We start from the raw sequence: 24,812 nt of genomic DNA, 5'->3' as shown, positions 1-24,812 counted from the left end.
TGCCTTAAATATGCCCTGTAATTATTGATTGCCTTCCTCTGGAGAAACACTGTGTTCATTCATCGTCTCTCTACGTCTCAGGATCACCGGGTGACTGAAAGTGTATACAATATTCCAGCTGTGGCCAACATTTTGCGTGGCATTCCAGCTCCTGTTCTCAATGCTCTGGCTGATAAAGGCTGGTGTGCTGAATGCCTTCTTGTGCTGGTATTGCAGAGGATCCGGAGCAGGTTGATGAGAATGATCCTGGGAATTAAAGGGTTAACGCTTGAGGAGAGGTTCATGGCAAGCTTGAGAGACTGTTCACAGTCCTGTTAGTATTCTCCAAACCATTTGACAGCCAATTGGAGAACCTTGGAAGTTTAGTCAATGTTTGGTAAGATTGTCAGCTACATGGAACAGTCTATGTTCCAAGCCGTCCCCCACTTTCCCTACGCTAAATTGACGACTGCTTCCTGCACCCACTTCCTGCGACTTCATCCACTTTGCCTCCAACTTCCACCCTGCCCTCAAACTTACCTGCTCCATTTCCGACACCTCCCTCCCCTTTCTCAATCTCTCGGTCTCTGTCTCTGGAGATGGATTATATACTGGTATCTATTATAAACCCATTGACTCTCACAGCTACCTGGACTATCCCTCTTCCCACCCTGTTACTTGTAAATACGCCATCCCCTTCTCACAATTCCCCGATCTCCACCACATCTGCTCTCAGGATGAGGCTTTTCATTCCAGAACGAAGGAGATGTCCTCCTTTTTCAAAGAAAGGAGCATCCCTTCCTCCACCATCAATGCTTCACATAACTGCATCTCCTCCATTTCATGCACATCTACTCTCACCCCGTCCTTCCGCCACCCTATCAGGGATAGGGTTCCTCTTGTCCTCACCTATCACCTCACCAGTCTCCATGTCCAGCACAGAATTCTCTGTAACTTCTGCCACCTCCAATGGGATCCCACCACCAAGCACATATTTCCCTCTCCCCCCAACTTTCTGCTTTCCGCAGGGATTGCTCCCTATGCGAATCTCTTGTCCATTTGTCCCTCCCCACTGGTTTCTCTCCTGGCACTTACCCTTGCAAGCGGAACAAGTGCTACACCACATCTCCTCCCTCACTACCATTCAGGGCCCCAGTCCTTCCAGGTGAGGTGACACTTCACCTGTGAGTCTGTAGGAGTCATATCCTGTGTCTGGTTCTCCCGGTGTGGCCTCCTGTATATCGGTGAGACCTGATGTAGATTGGGAGATTGCCTCGCTGAGAACCTATGCTCCATCTGCAGTAAAAACAGGATCTCCCATTGGCCATCCATTTTAATTCCAATTCCCATTCCCATTCCGATATGTCCATCCATGGCCTCCTCCACTGTCTGTTGAGGCCACACTTAGGTTGGAGAAACAACACCTTATATTCCGTTTGGGTAGCCTCCAACCTGATGGCATGAACATCGATTTCTCAAACTTCCAGCAGTGCCCACACGACCCCGACTCCTTCACCATTCCCGATCCTGTTTTCCCTCTCTCACCTTATCTTCTTGCCTACCCATCATCTCTCTCTGGTGCTCCTCCCCCTTTTCCCTCTTCCATGGCCGACAGTCCTCTCCTATTAGATTCCCCCTTCTCCAGCCCTGTATCTCTTTCACCAATTAACTTCCCTGCTCTTTACTTCATTCCTCCCCTTCCCCGTTTCACCTATCACCCTGTGTTCTCCCTCCCCTCCACTCCCCCCCCACTTTCTTACTCTGACCCCTCATCTTTTTTTCTCCAGTCCTGCCGAAGTGTCTCAGCCTGAAACATCGACTGTACTTTTCTCCATAGATGCTGCCTGGCCTGCTGAGCTCCTCCAGCATTTTGTGTGTGTTTTTTGGTAAAATTCTGCTCGGATTTAAAGCTACATAGAACGGGCTCAGAGTTTGGAGGGTGGTGGTTGAAAGGCGTTTCTCGGAATGAGGGTGTGACTAGTGGTGTGTCACAGGAGTCAGTGTTGGGGCCCTTTATTTATTTATTTTTAAAAGATACGACACGGTAACAGCCCTTCCATCCCAATGAGCGTACACCACACAATCACACCCACGTGACCAATTAACCCACGAACCTGTACATCTTTGTGGGAGGAAACCGGAGCACCTGGAGGAAACCCACGTGGTCACGGAGCGAACGTACAAATTCCTTACAGGCGGTGACAGAATTGAACCCAGGTCACCGGTGCATAATAGTGTTATGTTGACTGCTACACCAATTTTCTTCAATGCAAATACACCTGGTTTGACTAATAAATAAACTCGAGATTGTGCGGATGCTGGAAATCCAGCGCAACATACACAAACTGCTGGAGGGATTCAGCAGGTCAGGCAGCATCTATGGAGAGGAATAATTTTCTTATGTTTCAGACTGAGACTCTTATGAAATATTGACTGTTCATTCCCCTCCATAGATGTTGCCTGACTAGCTGAGTTTGTGTGTGCGTGTGTGTTGATTCATACGTTTGCAGATGACACAAAATTAGGAGAGGATTTTGAGAGTGAAGAAGGTTATTGTAGATTACAAGGGGATTTGGATCAATTGGGGAAGTAGGCCAAGGCATGTCAAATAGATTTCAATGCAGGTAAGTGTAAAGTAATTCATTTGAGAAAGTCAGACCAGAGTATGAATGAGAACATAGAACACAACAGCACAGTACAGGCCCTTCCACCCACAATGTTGTGCGGAGCTTTGAACCTGCTCTAAGGTCAACCTTGCCTTCCCTCCTACATAGTCCTCTATTTTTCTATCAAACTGTTTACCTAAGAATCTCCGAAATGTCCCTTCTGCCTCGAACACCACCCATGGCAGGGTGTTCCCTGCTACCACCACGCACTGTGTCAAAAACCTACCTCTGACATCCCCCTAAACTTTTATTCAATCACTTTAAAATTCTTCCGCCTTATATTAACCATTTCCACCCTGGGAAGAGATCTCTGACTACCCACTCGATCTCTGCCTCTGGTTATAGCTAATCATAGTTGACCCATCCCTTGCCTAGAAAGTAAAATTGCTCTTGTGGAAATTCCTGATTCTGACCCCATATCCACCTCTCATCCACAACACCCCCACCGGAGATGTTACTCAACCCACTGAGTTCCTCCAGCACATAGCAAGAAACTCCAGATAACAGCATCTGCAGCCTCTCATGTCTCCAATGTGCAATTCCTGTTCTATGTTCTAAAACAATTGGAGCCATTTGTTGTTTGGAATATTAATTTTCTGTGATTCTGGATTCTTGGTGAAGGGTACTGGATTCCATCAACTCCCCACTATGCAGAAACATCTCAACTACCTCTGCATCCGGCCTCCCACTATCCAGGGTGCCTCACATCTCCGAGCAGGCAGACGTCGGTGGACAGAGTTCCTGCACCGTTTGCATTCCTCATTTATCATCTTCCTACACCCTCTAGTTCCAAAGAAAACTTCAATGCAAACTGTCCACTAAAAAGTGCTGGAGGAACTCAGCAGATCAAGCAACATCTAAGGGTCTGGCTCTGACACATTGACTTTTTATTCCTCTCTACCTAACCTGCTGAGTTCTTCGGCATTTTGTGTGTGTAATTCTGGATTTCCAGCAACTGCAGAATCTCTTGTGTTTATAATCTGCCTCTTCAACATTTTATTCCAAGGGATCTCTCTGCTCTGATGTTTTCCAAGATGGTGCTGGAGTGTGGCAACTCATTGCAGATCTACTCCTTGCCTGTAACAATCATTCTGCTCCTTGCCTGTAACAACTGTTCTACTCCTTGTCTGTAATAACCATTCTACTCCCTGCCTGTAACAACCATTCTATTCCTTGTCTGTAACAACCATTCTGCTCTTTGCCTGTACGAACCATTCTACTCCTTGTCTGTAACAGCTGTTCTACACTTTATTCTGCATTCTGTTATTATTCACCCTTCTACTACCTCCATACATTGATACAATGAAATGATCTTTATGGTTGACAGGCAAAACAAACATTTTCACAGTTCCTCCTTATCTGCAACAACAATAAACCAATGATACATGTCCCGATTTATGCCGATGTAGGAATCCTGGGAGAGCCAGAGTCTCCCAGGGAACAACATCTGTGTGAAGTGCATCCAACTGCAGCTCATTGAAGACCATGTTAGGGATCTGGAGCAGCAGCTGGATGACCTTTTGGCTTGTATGGGAGAGTGAGGAGATAATCAATCAGAGTTACAGTCACCCCGAAGTTGCTGGAGGTGGGTAGCTGGGTGACTGTCAGAAAAAATGGGAAGGCAAATAGGCAGATAGCACAGAGCACCCCTGTGGTCACTCCCCTCAGTAATAAACATACTGCTTTGGATAATGTTGTGGGGGATGATCTCCTAGGGGAACGCCACGATGACCAGGTTACTGGTACTGAGCATTGGTTCGTGGTGCAGAAGGGAAAGAGGGAGAAGAGGGGAGTGGCAGTGATAGGAGACTCAATAGTCAGAGGAACAGACAGGAGATTCTGTGGCCATGAACCGGGAGGAACTGGATGCTATGTTACCTCCCAGGTGCTAGGGTCAGGACATCTCAGATCATGTCCACAATATTTCGGGGGTGGGGGGAGAGCAGCCAGGTGCCTTGGTACATATCAGTACCAATCACATAGGAAAAGCAAAGAGGTCCTGAAGAGAGAACTTAGAGAGCTAGGTAGAAAGCTGAGAAGCAGGACCTCCCGGGTTGTAATTTCTGGATGAATGTGTGGCTGAGATGCTGATGCAGGGGGAAGGGCTCCATGTTCCTGTATCAGTGGGATCTCTTCTGGGGGAGGTATAACCTGTACAAAAGTGAAGGGTTGCACCCCAACCCGAGGGGGACCAATATTCTCGTGGACAGGTTTGTTAGAGTTACTGGGGAGGGTTTAAACTAATCTGGCGGGAGGGGGGGTTGGGAGCCCGAATGAAGGGACTCAGGGTAGGACGGGTGGTAAAAAAAAAGTGTGCTGTCAGACTGTCAGGAAGGGCAGGCAGATGACAGGACAGAATTGCAGCCAGCAGGGTGCGTGTCAGTGCATTTGGGATGCAGAATCAAAAAGCGTAGTAAATACAGGACTCAAAGTATTATATCTCAATGCACAGTGGATGATCTTGTCGTACTTTTACAGATGGTCAGGTATGATGTTGTGACCATCACTGAATCGTGGCTGAAGGATTGGTTGTAGTTGGGAGGTTACAAGGTTACAGATTGTATTGCAGGGATAGGAACATAGGCAGAATGGATGGAATGGCTCTGCTGGTAAAGAAAGGCATCAAGTCATTAGAAAGATGTGACAGGATCAGAAGATGTTGAAACCTTGTGGGTAGAGCAAAGAAACTGCAAGTGTAAAAGGACCCTGATGGCAGTTATATTCAGGCCTCCTAACAGTAGCTGGGATGTGGACCACAGATTACAACAGGAAATAGAAAAGGCGTGTCAAAAGGGCAATCATGGGAGATTTTAACATGCAGGTAGATTGGGAAAATCAGGTTGGTAATGGATCTCAAGAGATTGAATTTGTTGAATGCCTCTGACATGGCTTTTCAGAGCAGTTTGTCGCGGGGAAGTCGAAGCTAATGTAAAAGCAAAAGAGAGGGCATACAACATAGCAAAAACCAGTGGGAAGATAGAGGATTGGAAAGCTTCTAAAAACCTACAGAAAGCAACTAAAAGAATCATTAGGAGGGAAAAGATGAAATATGAAAGCAAGGTAGCAAACAAAGATCAAGGTGGATAGAAAAAAGCTTTTCTAGGTATATAAAGAATAAAAGAGAGATGACAGTGGATATAGGACTGCTAGAAAATGAGGTAGAAGAAATGATAAAGGGGACGAGGAGATGGCAGTTGAACTGAATGAGTATTTTGCATCAGTCTTCACTGTAGAAGACACTATAGACAATAGACAATAGGTGCAGGAGTAGGCCATTCGGCCCTTCGAGCCGGCACCACCATTCACTATGATCATGGCTGATCATCCACAATCAGTATCCAGTTCCTGCCTTATCCCCATAACCTTTGATTCCGCTATCTTTAAGAGCTCTATCCATCTCTTTCTTGAAAGCATCCAGAGACTTGGCCTCCACAGCCTTCTGGGGCAGAGCATTCCATATGTTCACCACTCTCTGGGTGAAAAAGTTTTTCCTCAACTCCGTTCTAAATGGCCTACCCCTTATTCTTAAACTGTGACCTCTGGTTCTGGACTCACCCATCAGCGGGAACATACTTCCTGCCTCCAGCGTGTCCAATCCCTTAATAATCTTATATGTTTCAATAAGATCCCCTCTCAGCCTTCTAAATTCCAGAGTATACAAGCCCAGTCGCTCCGATCTTTCAACATATGACAGTCCCGCCATCCCGGGAATGAACTTTGTGAACCTACATTGCACTCCCTTAATATCAAGAATGTCCTTCCTCAAATTTGGAGACCAAAATTGCACACAGTACTCCAGGTGTGGTCTCACCAGGGCCATGTACAGCTGCAGAAGGACCTCTTTGCTCTTATACTCAATTCCCCTTGTTATGAAGGCCAGCATGCCATTAGCTTTCTTCACAGCCTGCTGTACCTGCATGCTTGCTTTCAGTGACTGATGTACAAGAACACCTAGATCTCGTTGTGTGATCACCTAGATCACTAGCAGTGTGCCAGATGTTGAAGATGTGAGGGAAGAGAAGTGAGTGCAGTTATTATTGTTACGTCGGAGGGAATGGTTACATTGGTCCTAGAGCGAGTTAAAAGGTCGGCACAACATCGTGGGCCGAAGAACTGCGCTGACCTGTACTGATCTATGTTGTATGTTGTCAAGGAAACTGAAGTGACGCTTTGCGGTAATTCGCCCCCAGTTCCTCCCTCAGTTTAAAATATAACTCTAACCCCCACAACAAAACTCACGACAAATGCCAGTGTTATGAAGACGGGAAGACTCAGCAACTGAGTTAGGATATTCGGCCAATCTGGTCCGTTCCGCCATTGAGAGGGATTTATTATTCCTCTCAACCCCATTCTCCGTAATTAATCAAGAACTTTAAAATCTGAATCTGATCCCCGCCTGAATATTCATTGGTTGTAGCTCCGGGTTTATTCCGAAGCAGAAAACTGCCCGATGCCGCGCTCTGAATAAAAAGTTCCAACGCCGATTCGTTTAAAACATTTCTAGAAATCCATATAAACCCTTTTAAGTCATCGGTGCGTGGAACCAAGATATCAGGCTCCTACAATTACAGCTCGGCTAAAGTTTCTCCAGTTTCGAACGACTTTTGATGCGCTCAGTTTGGTAGCAGCCGCCACGTGGTCTTTTTACGCGTTAAACTCCCACAGGGACATTGATGATCGAGAAATGGCGAGAACCCAAAATCAGGTTTAATAACACTGGTATATGTCGTGAAAGTTGTTGTTCTGCGGCAGCAGTATATTGCAATAAATAATAATAAAATCTATAAATTACATTAAGTATATATAAAAAAGTAAATCAAGTGATGCAAAAATACTGGGGTAGTATTCGTGGGTTCATTGTCCATTCAGAAATCTGATGTAGAAGCTGTTCCTGAAACATAAAGAGTATGTATGTACCTTCTCCCTGATGGTAGTAATGAGAAGAGGGTATGTCCTGGGTGATGAGGGCCCATAATGATATATGCCGCCTTTTTGAGGCATCGCCTTTTGAAGGTATCTGGAAGCTGGGGAGGCTGAGTTTACAACCTTTTGCAGCTTTTTCCGATCCTGTTCAGTGGGGGTGGGGGGCATACCAGATGGTGATGCAACGACTAAAAACGCTCTTCACTGCACATTTGTAGAAATTTCCCAGTGTTTGGTGACAGACCAAGTCTTCTCCTTTGTGACAGGGAAGGGTTAAACTGGCCTTGCTCTAGGTTAAAAGTTTGTTACAGCACCATGGGCCGGAAGGTCTGCACTGAGTTCTGTGTCCTATGGTCTATGTCCCGTTCTAAAATCCAGGGGTGAATCGATATTCAATACTTTTCGAGTTCTATACCAACTGGCCACCGGCGGCAGTTTTTTTTTTGGGGGGGGGTCTGTGAGAAACAGGTTAGCGTGTATTTGAAAGGAAGGACTGCATGTAAATTATGAGCTTGAAAGTCAGAATTTATATTAGACTAAATCTGTGAAAGGGGAACTCACGAAAGATTGCCTTGGCCGCACGCAGCTGGCAGAACATACCAGATAGAGAGGAAATAGTGTTCCTGCATCTAATGTCACCCTCAAAATAAATTAAAAACCTTTAAAATAATTAAGAACATTTCAATCTGAAAATGTTTCCGTTTATTTATAAATAAATGGCTATTCTTTCGTGTCATATCAAACAAAAGATAAAATGAACAACACACACAAAACGCCAGAGAACTCAGCAGGACAGGCAGCATCTATGGAGAGGAATATAGAGGCGACGTTTAGTTCCTCCAGCATTTTGTGTGTGTTGCTCTGGATGTCCGGCAACTGCAGAATCTCTGGTGTTTAATATAAAACATTGTTCACGCTGTCAAGTGCCCACAGTAACAGCCTCCCAATCTAGTTATTCAACTCACTGAGGTTACAAAATTACATTTGTAACTCACAAAATCATTACAAAGTGTGAAATATGCCTGTCAGGGAGATTTACAGAAGTGCTTCTTTTCTACAAGAATACTCGCCATTATTGGTATAACATAGACACAGGGGATGTATCAAAGAATATATATAATATTTAAAGGGTATATAAAATCCGTAACACAGTGATTCACCTGCACCAATAGAGTTGGATTGTGTCCTGGGAAAAAAAAACGAATTAACACAATTTCCAACTAAAATAATCGGGGGTGGGGTAGTTCACGAGAAGCCGATGTAGCAGTTGCTGTAAGGATTTCTGAGCCGAGTCCCGTGTCTGGCTGCTGGAAACTCGGCGCGCTTACGTACATACAAAATGCTGGAACGATCCAGGCAACATCTATAGAGAGAAACAAACAGATGAAGTGTCGGCCAGAGACCATTCATCAGGACTAAAAGCAAAGGGTCTCACCCTGGGACAAGGTGGATCCTATAAATATAAACATCAAATAGCTTATATACCTAGATTGATTGTAAAGTGAGATCAGGCACGGAGTGTCTGTACACAGGGTGACTGACAGGAAATGATAGAGTAGTGGTGGTCGGGGGTGGGGAGGGGTGGGTTAGTGGGTGGAGGTGTTGATCAGTCTTACTGCTTGGGGAAAGTAAAGGCAATCACGAACAAGAGAAAATGAGCAGATGCTGGAAGTCCAAGCAACACACTCAAAATGCTGGAGGAAAAGAGAAAATCTGCAGATGTTGGAAATCCAAGCAACACGCACAAAATGTAGGAGGAACTGTGGAAAAGAGTACACTGGATGCTTCGGGCCGAGACCCTTCATCAGGACTGTCTGGTGGTCCTGGAGTGGATGATACGTAGCCTCCTTCCTGCTGGGGGTGGTACGAACAGTCTACGAGCAGGGAGGGCGAGATCCTGCATGATGGTCATGGGTCATGTCCGGCACCTTTCTGTAATGGCGCATCACTCGGGGCAGTTCTGACTACCCGTTGTAGAAGGTTTCCTGTCCCAAATTGATTCCAGTTCTGGGTTACGATCTGTCCGATGCTAGGTTGTACGGAGGGGACTGACGAGAAATTAAAAAGTCGCAGTTATCAGGTGGAGGTGTTGATGAGCCTTACTGCTCTGGGAAGATAACTGTTTATTAGTCTGGTGGTCCTGGTGTGGGTGCTACGTAGCCTCTTCCCTCATGGGAGCGGGACATGGGTGAAATTAAAAAGTTACTCTAGATTTATTATCATTGATTTACATGACGTGAAATTTGTTGTTTTGAGGCAGCAGTATAACGCAAAGGTATAAAATAATTTAAGCTACAATATAAATAGTGCAAAATAACATCACAGGCACATCAATAAGTGGCAGTCTCAAGAAAAACGACCATAAATTATGCACAATCTTTACAAGAAAGAACTCAATTAGAACATATGGAAACACACTCGCACGACCATTCGGCCCATCGAGTCCGCTCTGCCATTCTATCATGGCTGATTTATTATCCCTCTCAAACCCGTTCTCCTGCCTGTTCCCCGTAACCTTTGTCACCCTGCCTAATCAAGAACATATCAACCTCCGCTTTAAGTATACGGTGCTCAATGAATTGGGCTGAACAGCCATCTTGTGGCAATGAATTCCACAGATTCACCACCCTTGGGCTAAAGAAATTCCTCCTCATCTCTGTTCTAACAAACAAACAAAAAATCTGCAGCCCGCACCCATTTTCCACAACTTGAAGCTCTCCGCTCCCATGCCGGCAACGGGCGTGGACCCGGACCTTAAATGCTGGGGGCAAGCACTTGGCAATAAACTTGAACTAGGAAATCAATTCGCACTTCTTCCCTGGTGTTCTGCCTCCTGAACTCTGCACCTTCCACCCATCAAACTAAAACAAACCGCCAGTGACCCAGGATCAAAATCAAGTTTATTATCGCTGACAGATGTCGTGAAACTTGTTACTTTTTACGATAGCAGTACAGTATAGTCTTCTTCTTAAAACCATCGCCCCGGGACAAAGGCTGCCGACAGCGCTTCACTTAACTCCGTCCTCGGCCAGTCTTTCAAGTTTTCCTAGGTGTGGCCAGCCTTGTCCTTCGTCTCCCAGAGATGGGGTCCGTTGAGCTTCTGTTGGTCTTTCTGTAGGTCTGGGTTTTTAGCCCCGTGCCCAACCCTCCCCCTTTCGCAGCCGGCTTGGCGGAGTTAGGAATGCAGTTCAATACATAAAATCGACTGTAAGTTACAATAAGGAATAAAACGAAGAACAATAAGAACGAAAATAGCGTACATTCACATTGGGTTCATTGTCCCTTCAAAAATACCGTGGTGACGAAGCTGTTCCTGAAACATTGAGCGAGTCCTGTACCTCCTCCTCAATAACAATGAGAAGAGGGCATGTCCTGGGTGACGGGGACCTTAATGATAGATGCCGCCTTTCTGAGACATCGCTTTTTGAAGATGTACTCATGCTGGAATGGCTGGTGCCCTTGATGGAGTTGGCTGAGTTTACAACTCCCTGTAGACTTTTCTGTGCGGCGGCCCCTCCATACCAGACGGTGATGCAACCAATTAGAACGCTGCACAGTACATCCGTAGAAATTTGAGAGAGCCTTTCCTGCAGGGGTGATTTCCTTGCAAAGGTGAGTGCATCTGTGAACAGCGTACTGTGGACTAAGGAATAGTGTCAAACAGCACTTGGTCAGGAGCCGCCCGAGTTGGTGACCCCACGGGTTGTTTCTCTGTAGACTAATCCAGTCCGACTATGCCCGCGTCACTGGAATGCAACACCTACAAAGCCGACCCTTCTCCTGTAAGGTGTTGGACACAGAGCGTCCCTCCAGCACTATGTCCATACTAACAATCAGGTACTTTCAAACTTCAAAGCAAGTTTATTAACAAAATACGTATATGTCACATTTACAACCCCGAGATTCATTTTCTGCGGACATTCGCAGTAAATACAAAACACGCACACAATAGAATCAATGAAAAGCCGCACAGAGGCGGACAAAGTGTAATAAAAACTGTGTAAATAATCAAAAAGAAAATAGTAGTATCAATAATAATAACACAATGACTACTTACACAGGCACAATCAAGTGCCTAACATCATTCATCAAAATCTTGCTTTAAAGTACAAACTCATGAATGAAATCACATCTTGCTATAAATACAAACCTGATCCAGTTTTAGAGTCAGAAAACCACAAATTATGTTATGACTGATCAGTTATTACAGATAGGACAATCCACAATAACAGTCCCGATATAATACAGGACAAACAAGCAAGAACAACATATTTAATAGCCGTTCCAAACACACATAACATCCAGAAATCAATGTGGAAGACACCAGAAATACGCTGAATTAAAAGAGGAAATTGAAAGACTTTGGAACATGAACAGGGTATACATTGTCCCAAGAGTAATATCTACAATGGGTATCATCTCAAAGTCACTACCCAATAGTATTGAATTATTAGGGTTACATCGCAATATTTATGTAAATCTTAAGAAAGCCAGAACACTGAACACCACGCGAATAAGCCGAAAGTTCCTAGCAGTTGAGAAATGAGTGTGCTTGGCTATGTCCACACCTCCGGTTTTACCAACTTCAGCTGAGAGAAAAAAATAAGCAATAAATATCGACACATGAAATGAAGAGTCCTTGAAAGTGAGTTCATGCGTAGTGAGAACATTTCAATGATGGGGCAAGTGAACATGAGTGAAGAAATCCCCCCGGTTCAGAAGCCTGATGGCTGAGGGGTAATGACTATTCCCGAACCTGGCGGTGCGGGTCCTGAGGCTCCTGTACCTTCTTCCTGGAGGCAGCGGCGAGAAGAGAGAATGGCGGGTGATGGGGGTTCTTCATCGATGCTGCTTTCCTGCAACCGTTCTCAGTGTAGGACTATAAGACAAAGGACTAGAATTAGGCTATTCGGCCCATCGAGTCTTCTCCGTCATTTGATCATGCATAATCCAATGCCTCTCAATCCCATTCCCTTGCTTTCTCTCCGTAACCTTTCACGCCCTGATTTACCAAGAATCGACCAACCTCCGCCTGAAATACTGCCAGTTACTTGGTCTCCACAGCCACCTGTGGCAACAGATTCACCCCTCTCTGGCTAAATAAATTATTTTCGTGATGTCAGCATATCCTTTCTTAGAAAAAGGGCCCAAAACTGCTCACAATACTCCAAGTGAGTCCTCACCGGTGCCTTACGAAGACTCAACATGACATGCTTGTTTGTATGTTCTAGTCCTGCCGAAATGAATGCTAACACTGCATCTGCCTTCCTCACCACCGACTCAACCTGCCAGTACTCCTTTAGGGAATCCTGCATAATGACTCACAAATCTCTTTGTACCTCGGACTTTGAATTTCCTCCCCGTTTAGAAAACAGTCTACGTTTTTATTCCTTCTACCAAAGTGTATGACTATACACTTCCTAACACTGCATTTCATCTGCCACTTCTCTGTGCATTCTTCTAATCTGTTTAACTCGTTATATAACCTCCCTGCTTCCTCAACCCCACCTGCATCTCCATCGCATTGTCCACAAACTTAGACACAAAGCCATCAATTGCGTCATCCGAATCATTGACATACAACATAAAAAGACGCGGTCCCAACACCACTAGCCAATCAAAATGTGCTCCCTTTACTCGCACTCTTTTCCTCCCGCTAATCAGCCAATGCTCTATCCATGCTAGTACCTTTACTGTACTACCCTGGGCTGTTAACTCGTTTAGCAGCCTCGTGTGCGGCGCCTTGTCAAGTGCCTTTTAAAAGTCCAAGTACACAACATCCAACGATTCTCTTTTGTAAATCCTGTTTGTTATTTCCTCAGGGATTACTAACAGATTTGCTCAATGGCGGGAAGGACCTTACCTGTGTTGAACGTGGTGGTTACCCACCTACATTAATTGGTAGACTGGGTTATCATTATCATATGTACTGAGATACGGTGAAAACTTGACTTGGATTCTGTTCATACAGATCAAATCATTACACAGTGCATTGCAGTAGAACAAGGTAAAATGGTGATTAACTGCAGAGCAACACACATCAAAGTTGCTGGTGAACTAACTTCGTTAGTCCTGACGAAGGGTCTCGGCCTGAAACGTCGACTGTACCTCTTCCTAGAGATGCTGCCTGGCCTGCTGCGTTCACCAGCAACTTTGATGTGTGTTGCTTGAATTTCCAGCATCTGCAGAATTCCTCGTGTTTGCGTTTTTAATAAACTGCATGGACTCATTTCATTTACATGCGATGGCGATTCATAGAACTTTGAATAGTTCCAACAGAAACATTGGATTGTTGGATAGAATTTTGCATGGTAGAGGAATTAAGGGTTATGGGAAAAAGGGGCCGATAGTGGAGATGGGTCCATGGCCAGATCAGGTATGATCTTATTGAATGGCGGGGCGGGCTCGGAATGGCCTACTCCTGCTCCTATTTCTTCTATCCTTGTGACAGAACAGTGTAGGCAATTCGGCCCATGATGTTCTGCGGACCCTTTAACTTACTCGACGACCAAACTATCCCTTCCCAAAGCCCTCCATTTTTTTTTCATGCGGCAGTTTCCAGCTTCTTTCCCCTTCCTTTCCAATCCCGATGAAAGATCTCCGCCCAAAATGTCGACTGCTTATTCCCCTCCATAGATGCTGCCTGACCTGTTGAGTTCCTCCAGCATTTTGCGTGTGTTGCTCTGGGTTTGCAGCATCTCTTGTGCCTATCCTCAAGGACTTGGTTAGGTGGATGCAGGGCCCCATCCCTATCAGTGCGATTCCGGGTGGAAGCCAAGAATTGTACCCTCCATGACAACTGATTCTGGGAAGCCGCTCACCTCGCTCACAAGAGCAGGGTGTCTCTGTGGCAATGATTGCCTCTATTAGCGATTGCACCCGGTGTAAGAGGTGCCCGCTTATTGGTAATGATTAAAGACCCATTCCTCGTGGGCTTTGTCCCTAGTAAAATATTATTAATATGGTTCAGATGCCGGCGATTACCGGTGGGGAGTTAATTTAATTACAGTACCAGAGCGAGCTTCTCTTTCTCAACGGGAGAAACACGCCTGGACTCAGAGGGAATGGGGAGCGGCCGCGGCCACAGCCACGCACTATGCCGTGCCGAGACGGCAAATGTTTTCATCTGCTCGTTCCCTTCAAAGACTGCGGGGGTTGTAACCCGAGCCCGTGTTTAGATTTCAACAGAGCCCTGTAACCGATCAGAGATAAAAAAAAAAGATGGTTAGATTAGACTTCTGGCTCAGCACGGCAGAGGAAGGGGGGGGGTGAACTAGATGTTTTTTGTTCGTATTGAATAAAAGTGCTCCGATGGCCAGGGGGCTGTTACGTTGGAGAGGTGTGGTCTGCTGCAGTAAAACTTCCATCCGCCGAGGTAACTTTAGTAGAAATGACACCGTAACCACTCGGAGCGCACGCGATTCGGATTTGACTTCCAGCTACCATTTATATTTGCGTTTTAAAGGGGGTCGCTGGGAGCCCGGCGGGGTGGAGAGAGCGGCCGTGAGTGAGATGTACTGGAAGAGCAGCGCAGAGCCGCTGATGTGCTGCGCGGAAGCCGGCGACAGGCGGACAGGCAGTGCGTGCTTGCGAGGGGTAAGCAGGTCCTTCTGAAAGAGGAAACTGGCGGCCAACTCAAGGCAGCAGTAACTGTTCCGTGGGGGTGGGGGCAGGATCCTCTCCTCCTTTGTCTTGTGGACTCCATGACCCCGTTAACGCATCAAACCTCGCTGTCTTACGGAATTATTTATTGTGAACGTGTTCTTTTCCTTTTTGCGCTGCATCGGATCCAGAGGAACACTTATTTCGTCCGCCTTTACACTTGTGTACTAGAAATGATATCAAACTATCCTGAATTATCCCGGTAGATGCACCGAAGGCCCATAACCGGAGGGGGCTGGGAGCCCCCGACGGTGTTTGTTCCACCGAATTCACCTGGGGGCTGGCTCAATAGTCGGCCAATATCAATTCGCTTGGCACCTCCAGTGAACGGCGCTTTCCATATTTAGGAAAACAACAGAAGCCAAAACATTTTCACATTTAATGGCGGTGAGCGACGCGAGGTTGATGGGTCCGGTGTAAGCATGCAACGCACAAAAGTTTGGAGGAACTGAACAGGTCAGGCAGCATCGATGGAAATGAATAATCCGTCCCGAAAGTCCTAATGAAGAGTGTCGGCCCAAAACATCCGTTTATTCCAAAGCTGCTGCCTGACCTGTTGAGCTGCTTCTACAGCTTGTGTATTGCTCAGGACTTGCAACATCTCTTGTGTTTAGACAACTCTAGTTCAAGTCTTTTTCTAAATAACCCTGTAGAGTAATTTCCTTCTGAAGGGTTAATTTAGGGAGAGTTTTAATCTTTGGCCAGTTAACGCGAATCACCTGCGCGGGTGATTATTGTGAGCGGCTGCTCTCCAATGAACGAACCGGAGCGCACTCGCAGCAATTACCTGTCAAGTGTCCGATATTAAATTCACTCGCTCGGCGTTGTCTCTCCAAAGATGGAAAAAAAAACGTTAATTACTGGGGAAGAGAAAGCAGGCTCCGCACCCCTCCCCCTCAAGGACTGGACTCGCTTATACTGACGTTAACCAGCGGCTATAAAGGCTTCACCTGGCCGCGGGTCGCAGAGAATCGTCACATCACAATCAGCGCTAAGTGCCCGCTCTGGGGAGTGGGCTGCCTCTTGGTAGTCCCAACCCGGGCTATGTGATTTCCAGTCTTTCGGTGGGTGGACAGCTGGTCTACAGGGGGAGCAGGGGGTGGTATGGGGAAACCGATGCGGGCGGCAGGCATTATAAACGTTTACCCCACATTTTTCTCTCTTGCAGTTGAAAGCGATGTCGGCTCCGTCTGAAGCTGTCTTCGTAAGAGGAGGTCGGAACCCTGGGAGCGCTTGCAGCTCGGTACCCAATCCCACTCGCTTTCTACCCTCCCCTTCCCTCCTGTCGGTACCTAATCCCACTCGCTTCCTACTCTACCCTTCCCTCCTGTCGGTACCCAATCCCACTCATTTCCTACTCTCCCCTTTCCTGCTGTCGGTACCCAATCCCACTCGCTTTCTACCCTCCCCTTCCCTCCTGTCGGTACCCAATCCCACTCGCTTTCTACCCTCCCCTTCCCTCCTGTCGGTACCCAATCTCACTGACTTTCTACCCTCCCCTTCCCTCCTGTCGGTACCCAATCCCACTCGCTTCCTACTCTCTATTCTCTGCTGTCGGTACCCAATCCCACTCGCTTCCTACTCTCCCCTTCCCTCCTGTCGGTACCCAATCCCACTCGCTTCCTACTCTCCCCTTCCCTCCCGTCGGTACCCAATCCCACTCGCTTCCTACTCTCCCCTTCCCTCCCGTCGGTACCCAATCCCACTCGCTTCCTACTCTCCCCTTCCCTCCCGTCGGTACACAATCCCACTCGCTTCCTACTCTCCCCTTCCCTCCCGTCGGTACCCAATCCCACTCGCTTCCTACTCTCCCCTTCCCTCCTGTCGGTACCCAATCCCACTCGCTTTCTACCCTCCCCTTCCCTCCTGTCGGTACCCAATCCCACTCGCTTCCTACTCTCCCCTTCCCTCCTGTCGGTTCCCAATCCCACTCGCTTCCTACTCTCTATTCTCTGCTGTCGGTACCCAATCCCACTCGCTTCCTACTCTCCCCTTCCCTCCTGTCGGTTCCCAATCCCACTCGCTTCCTACTCTCTATTCTCTGCTGTCGGTACCCAATCCCACTCGCTTCCTACTCTCCCCTTCCCTCCCGTCGGTACCCAATCCCACTCGCTTCCTACTCTCCCCTTCCCTCCCGTCGGTACACAATCCCACTCGCTTCCTACTCTCCCCTTCCCTCCCGTCGGTACACAATCCCACTCGCTTCCTACTCTCCCCTTCCCTCCCGTCGGTACACAATCCCACTCGCTTCCTACTCTCCCCTTCCCTCCTGTCGGTACCCAATCCCACTCGCTTCCTACTCTCCCCTTCCCTCCTGTCGGTACCCAATCCCACTCGCTTCCTACTCTCCCCTTCCCTCCCGTCGGTACCCAATCCCACTCGCTTTCTACCCTCCCCTTCCCTCCTGTCGGTACCCAATCCCACTCGCTTTCTACCCTCCCCTTCCCTCCCGTCGGTACCCAATCCCACTCGCTTCCTACTCTCCCCTTCCCTCCTGTCGGTACACAATCCCACTCGCTTCCTACTCTCCCCTTCCCTCCCGTCGGTACACAATCCCACTCGCTTCCTACTCTCCCCTTCCCTCCCGTCGGTACCCAATCCCACTCGCTTCCTACTCTCCCCTTCCCTCCCGTCGGTACCCAATCCCACTCGCTTCCTACTCTCCCCTTCCCTCCCGTCGGTACCCAATCCCACTCGCTTCCTACTCTCCCCTTCCCTCCTGTCAGGCGGAATGCGGTCTCAATTCCTGCCGCTGTCCGCAAGAAGTTTCCCCCGTAACCGTGTGGCGTCCCTCCGGAGTAACACGCACAGTGTCAGAGGAATTCTGCAGGTTAGGCAGCGTCTGTGGAGGAGAATAAACTGTCGGCATCTTTGGACGAGGGTCTCGGCCCAAAACGCTGACCGTTTACTCCGCTCTATTGAAGTTGCCTAGTTTGCGTCTTGTGTGTATTGCTCTGGATTTCAAGCATCTTCAGAATCTCTTGTTTATGCCCCCCCCCCCACATTCCAAAGATATATGGGATAGTGGTATTAAGTTGTGGGCGTGCTGTATTGGGACCGAAAGCACAGTCACGCTTGAGGGCTGCGCTCAGCGCTTCCTTCGACTGTGCGGGTCGTTAACGCCAACAGCGCATTTCACTGTACCTTTCGACGTCCTCGTAAATAAAACTAACCTGAAGTTTGAATACGCGTGCTAACTCTCCCTCTCCCTCACCCCCTCTCGCTCTTGCTCTCTCCAGACTGGTTCTGACCAAGTGGCCCAGGATGATCATGGCTCGCCCGCCTCGGCTTCCCCGTCTCCGCAGCCGGCTGCCGCCCCCCGAGCCGGCCGGAACGTCTGCAGCAGCTGCGGACTGGAGATCCTGGACCGCTACTTACTGAAGGTGAGACCGGGCCGGGGCTCCAAACTTACTTTCAGGTTTGAGCCTGAGATTAGCGGATAAACCAGGCGGCGCACTAACTTTACTGGCGAAACTTGGACAGAGTCAGGTTTATTAGAAGTTGAAGTTTGTTGTATTGCTGCAGCAGTAGTACAAATCGCAAAATAGGGTAATGTTCACGGACCGTTCAGGAATTTGAGGGAGGGGAAACAGCGGGTGGAGAATCAGTTGTGGGGTGTGAGAGGAAGGGGGAGAAGGATCGGAACCAAGACCGTGTTCAAAAGAAATCGTAATAGATTTATCACCATATAAAACCTGCAAGATTCATTTTCTTGCGGGCATTCACAGTAAATACAATCAATGGAAGGCCATATGCAAAAAAAAACAAGCAAATAAACAACTTAGGAAAAACAACGAACTGTGCAAATACAAAATGAAAGAACAATATAAGCAATAAATATTGAGGACACGAGATGAAGATTCTTAAAAGTGAGTCCATAAGTTGTGGGAACAGTTCCATGTTGGGGTGAGTGGAATTATCTCCTTTGGTTGAAGGGTAATAACTGAACTTGACCTGGTGGTGTGGGTTCTGAGGCACCTGAACCCCTCCTTCCTGATGGCAGCAGCAGCAAGAAGAGAGCACGGTCCAGGTGGTGGGGGTCCTTGATAATGCTGCTTTCCTGCTACAGTACTCTGTGCATGTGTGCTCAATAATGGGGAGGGTTTTGCCTCTATCGGGGGTTTAAATTGCCCAATAATAGCATTGAGTTTGATATTGGGAGACTGGTGTTTCTGAATGTTGACTGATATGCCCTGACTCCATACAGTCAGATCAGAGAGTCAGAAGGCAGTGAGATGCCAATACATGGGAGATTTGAGATCCGGAACAATGCCGACCCCGATGACCTGCTGAACCACTGTCACTGAAAGTCATCCTGACACGGACCCAGTTCCAACCTTTGACCTGTGCTAAAGGGATGGGTTGCACTTGTGTCCAAGGACGACCAATATTCTTGTACGCAGGTTTACAAGAGAGGTTGGGAGTGGTTTAAACTAATATGGCAGGAGTGTGGGAACCAGTATGATAGAGCTGAGCATGGGCCAACAGGTTTACAAGTAGATGACGGGAGTAACAAGAATGTAAGGAAGGACAAGCCAGTCACTGGGTACAAATAAAGACAGCAAAGAGTTAAATTTTACACATGCAACATTCAAAAGGGAAAAGAATGCAGGACTGAAGGTGCTGTATTTAAATCCGTGTAGCATTTGGAATAAAATGGATGAACTCATGGTGCAATTAGAGATTGGTCAGTATCACGTTGTGGGCATCACTGAGTGGTGGCTGAAAGAAGGTCACAGTTGGGAGCTTATCATCAAAGGATATACTTTGTATCAGAAGGACAGGCAGAAAGGCACAGGGAGTGGTGTGGCTCTGTTGGTAAGAGATGGAGTTACACCTTTAGAAAGGTGGCATAGGGTCAGCGAATATCAAATCTTTGTGGGTAGAGTTAGGAAACTGCAAGGGTTTAAAAAAAAAATTATGGAAATCATGGCCCGCAAATAGTAGCCAAGGTGTGGGGTTGAGATTGCAAAGTGAGCTGGAAAAGACATGTAATAAGTGTAATGTCATAATTGTAATGGAGGACTTCAATATGCAAGGGGATTGGGAAAATCAGGTTGGTGGTTGGATCAGGAGAGGGAATTTGTTGAATGCCTATTGAATTTGATGGCTTTTTAGAGCAGCTTGTGCTTGAGCCTACTAGGGGAAATGCTATCTTAGATTGGGTGTTGTGTAATAACCCAGATCATATTGGGAAGTTTAATGTAAAGGAGCTCTTAGGAGGCAGTGATCGTAACATGATTGAATACAGACTGCAATTTGAGGGGGAGTAGCACAAGTTACATATATCAGTATTGCAATGGAATGAAGGGAATTACAGAGGCATGAGAGAGGAGCTTCCCCAGGTGGATTGGATAAGGATATTGGCAAGTATGACGGTAGAGCAGAGATGGCTGAAGTTTCTGGGAATAGTCCATAAGGCACAGGATAGATAAGTCCCACAGAGGAAGAAGTTCTCAGATGGTGGACGTAGGCAACTGTGGCTGACAAGAAGTTAAGGACTGCATAAAAGCAAGGAAAGAGTATATAAGGTAGCAAAAGTGAGTGGGAAGCGTTTAAATTCCAACAAAAGGCAATTAAAAAAGCTACAAGAAGGAGAAGGAATAGATGACAATCTAGCCAATAAGATAAAGCAGGATACTTTTTTAATTATATAATGAATAAAAGGGAGGTGACAGTTAATATTGAACCATAGAAAATGATGCTGGTGAGGTAGTAATGAGGGACAAAGAAATGGCAGATGAACTGAATGGGTACTGTGCATCTGTCTTCACTGTGGAATACACCAGCAGTGCGCCAGCGGTTCATGAGTGTCAGGGAGCAGGAGTGAGTGCCATTGCTATTACAAAGGAAAAAGTGCACGGCAAATTCAAAGGTCTTAAGGTGGAAAAGTCACCTGGACCTGATGGACTACACCCCAGAGTCCTGGGAGAGGTTGCTGAACAAATAACAGATGTGTTGGTCATGATCTTGCCAGAATTATTTGATTCTGGCATGGTCCCAGAGGACTGGAAGATTGCAAATATCATTCCACTCTTTAAGAAGGAAGGCCAAAAAAAAGGAAATTGTAGGCCGGTTAGCCTAACCTCAGTGGTTGGGAAAGTGTTGGAGTCTAATTAAAGATGAAATGTTGAGGTACTTGGAGACTAATAATAAAATAAGTTAAAGTTAGCATGATGTCGGTAAAGGGAAATCTTGCCTGACAAATCTGAGTTCTCCAAGGAAGTAACAAACATGGTGGATAAAGGAGAGGCAGTGGATGTCATTTATTTGGGTTTTCAGAAGGCATATGATAAGGTGCCACACATGAGGCTGCTTAACAAGATAAAATCATATGGTGCTACAGGAAAAGTACTGGCATGGATAGAGGAATGGCTGACAGACAGGAGGGAGCGAGTAGGATTAAAAAGGATCTTTTCTGGTTGTCTGCCAGTGACCAGTGGTGTTCCTGGGGATGAGTATTGTGACCGCTACTTTTCACATGGTTTGTCAATGATTTGGATAATGGAATTGATGGCTTTGTGGCAAAGATTGTGGATGATACGAAGATGGTCATAGTCATACTTTATTGATCCCGAGGGAAATCGATTTTCATTACAGTTGCCCCAACCAAGGATAGAGTATAAATATTCTTAACCATAAATAATTAAACAGTAATATGTAAATTATGCCAGGAAATAAGTCCAGGACTAGCCTATTGAAGATAGGTGAAGGGGTAGCAATGCGATTGCAGCAGAACTTGGACAAATTGGAAGAATGGGCAAAAAATGTTGCAGATGGAATACAGTGTTTGGAAATGTATGATGCATTTTGGTGAAAGGAACAATAGTGCAGACTATTATCTAAATGGGGAGAAATTTCTAAAATCAGAGATGCAAAGGGACTTGAGATTCCTTGTGCGAAGCTCCCAGAAGGTTAATTTACAGGTTGAGACTGTGGTAAAGAAGGCAATGCAATATTGGCGTTTATTTCAAGGGGAATAGAATATAGAAACAAGGAGATAATGCTGAGGCGGCTTAAGACACCAGTCAGACTGTACTTGGAGTATTGCCAACAGTTTTGGGCCCCATATCTCAGAAAGGGTATGTTGTCATTGGAGAGAGTCCGGAGGAGGTTCACAGGGATGATTCTGGGAATGAAGAGGTTAAAATATGAGGAGTATTTGGCAGCTTTGGGCTGTACTCACTGGAATTTAAAAGAATGTGGAGGGACCTCATTGAAACACATTGAATGTTGAAAAGACTACACAGGGTGGATGTGGAGAGGATGTTTCCTATGGTGGGGTATTCAGAACTAGAGGGCAGAATCTCAAAATTGATGGGCGACCTTTTAGTACAGGGGTAAGGAGAAATTTTAAGCCAGAGTGTGGTAAATCTGTGGAATGCTCTGCCACAGACTGTGGCAGAGGTAAAGTTTGAGTATATTTAAGGTGGAAGTTGGTCGTCACTCGGTCTGGTCAGGGCATCAAAGGATATGTATGGGGTTGAGTGGAATCTGGGATCAGCCATGTAAGAATAGTGGAGCAGACTCAATGGGCTGAATGGCCTAATTCTATTCCTATGTCTTGTGGACCAATTCGTCCCCCTCCCCTCACTGATGTATGGCCCTGGTTCCAATGTTGACAAATACCTTCTCCTCTTCCACCCCTGCCCCACCCCCCACCATCACCACCAACACTAGGAACACTAGGTTCTGGTTCAAACATTGGCCAGTTCCTCCCCCACCCCTCACTGTTATGTGATCCTGGCCCCAACTGTTGTCCAATTCCTCTCCATCTCCTTACTGATACTGGGTCCTATTTTCAACATCAATCAATTCCTCAGACACCCCTCACCATCCAGACTTCTGGTTGCCACTGTTGACCAGTTCCTCCCCCATTCCTCACTGATGCAGGGTCCCAGTTCCAACACCCACCCCTCACTGATGCAGGGTCCCAGTTCCTCCCCCACCCCTCACTGATGCAGGGTCCCAGTTCCTCCCCCACCCCTCACTGATGCAGGGTCCCAGTTCCAACACCCACCCCTCACTGATGCAGGGTCCCAGTTCCTCCCCCACCCCTCACTGATGCAGGGTCCCAGTTCCAACACCCACCCCTCACTGATGCAGGGTCCCAGTTCCAACACCCACCCCTCACTGATGCAGGGTCCCAGTTCCAACACCCACCCCTCACTGATGCAGGGTCCCAGTTCCAACACCCACCCCTCATGCCGTGCACGCACACACGCTCTGACTTGCTGACTTCCTCCAGTAGCAAACAAATTGATCCATTTACAACTAATGGCCTGAAACATCACATGTTTATTCCCCTATGTGGATGCTTCCTGACCTGCTGAGCTCCTCCTGTATTGTGTGTGTGTGTGTGTTTTTTGCTCTGGATTTCCAGCATCTGCAGAATCTCTGGTGTTTGATCCATTTGTACCAATCACCTTCTTCCCTGCCCCCCCCACCCAATATTTCCATCGGCTCCCACCAGATTCCACCCCTCACCCACACACTGGGGACAATTTACAATAACCAATCAACCCGCTGGCCTGCACACCTCCAATGTGGGAGGGAACCAATGTTTATCTGACATTCCCTGGGCTCCAAATAATTTCTTCGCTCTCCAGATTGTATTTACCAATTTCCACATTGCTGGTTGAGTCAGTGGTAAGGAAGGCAAATGCAATGTTAGCATTCATTTCGAGAGGACTAGAATATAAAAACAATGTTGTGCTGACAACACAAAATGTTAGAGGACCTCAGCAGGCCAGGCAGCATCTGTGGAAAAGAGTACAGTTGTCATTTTGGGCCAAGACCCTCCTCAGGATCCTGATGAAGGGTCTCAACCCAAAACATTGACTGTACTCTTTTCCATGAATGTTGCCTGGCCTGCTGAGTTCCTCCAGCATTTTCTGTGTATGTTGTTTGGATTTCCAGCATTTGCAGACTTTCTCTTGTTAATGTTCTGCTGAGGCTTTATAAGGCTTTGGTCAGACCACACCTGGAGTATCGTGAGAAGTTTTGGATCTCTTATCTAATAAAGAATGTGCTGGCATTGTAGAGGGGCCAGAGGAGGTTTATGAAGATGATTCCAGAAATGAAAGGGTTAGTGTATAAGGAACATTTGTTGACTCTGTACTCACTAGAGTATGGGGGGGGCAGTGCGGGTTCTCACTGAAACATTGAAAGGCCTAGACAGTGTGGTTGTAGATGGGATGTTTTCTACAGCGGAGGAATCTATGACCAGTGGGCCCAGCCTCGGAATAGAAGGACGTCCATTTAGAACAGAGATGAGGAATTTCTTTCGCCAGAGGGTAATGGATCTGTGGAATTCTTTGTCATGGACAGCTGTGGAGGACAAGTCATTGGGTATATCTAATGTGGAGGTTGATAGGTTCTTGATTAGTCAGGGCATCAAAGATCATGGGGAGAAGGCAGGAGAATGGGGTTGAGAGAAGTAATAAATCAACCATGATGGATTGCTGGAGTGGATCCAATGCGCTGAATGGTCTAACTCTGCTTCTGTGTCTTGTGGTCTTGTCTGAGTGGACCAGTTTTATATTGGGATTCGACCCAGAACATTGCTGTTGGTATTCCACA

At 46.8% G+C, this 24,812-nt stretch overlaps 1 protein-coding gene across 3 annotated transcripts in view; it reads left to right on the top strand.

Moving 5' to 3' along the window:
* Positions 1-14,923: 14,923 nt before the first annotated feature.
* The window catches only part of lhx8a (LIM homeobox 8a), a 47,309-nt gene continuing 37,420 nt past the window's right edge, over positions 14,924-24,812 (top strand). The window contains exons 1-4 of one of the 3 annotated variants that reach the window (XM_063065075.1): positions 14,924-14,943; positions 15,034-15,164; positions 16,399-16,473; positions 18,470-18,613. In XM_063065075.1, coding sequence (XP_062921145.1) covers positions 15,081-15,164; positions 16,399-16,473; positions 18,470-18,613 — 303 coding nt within the window. In that variant the 5' untranslated portion in view covers positions 14,924-14,943; positions 15,034-15,080. Of the gene's footprint in view, positions 14,944-15,033; positions 15,165-16,398; positions 16,474-17,835; positions 18,061-18,469; positions 18,614-24,812 lie in introns of those variants that run through there. The other 2 variants (XM_063065077.1, XM_063065076.1) reach the window with 2 other exon arrangements.

Source organism: Mobula hypostoma, chromosome 12, assembly GCF_963921235.1.
Source record: "Mobula hypostoma chromosome 12, sMobHyp1.1, whole genome shotgun sequence".
Classification (NCBI taxonomy): Eukaryota; Metazoa; Chordata; class Chondrichthyes; order Myliobatiformes; family Myliobatidae; genus Mobula; species Mobula hypostoma.
The sequence above is the reverse complement of the archived record's forward strand: the minus strand, read 5'-3'. Positions and strand labels throughout refer to the sequence as shown.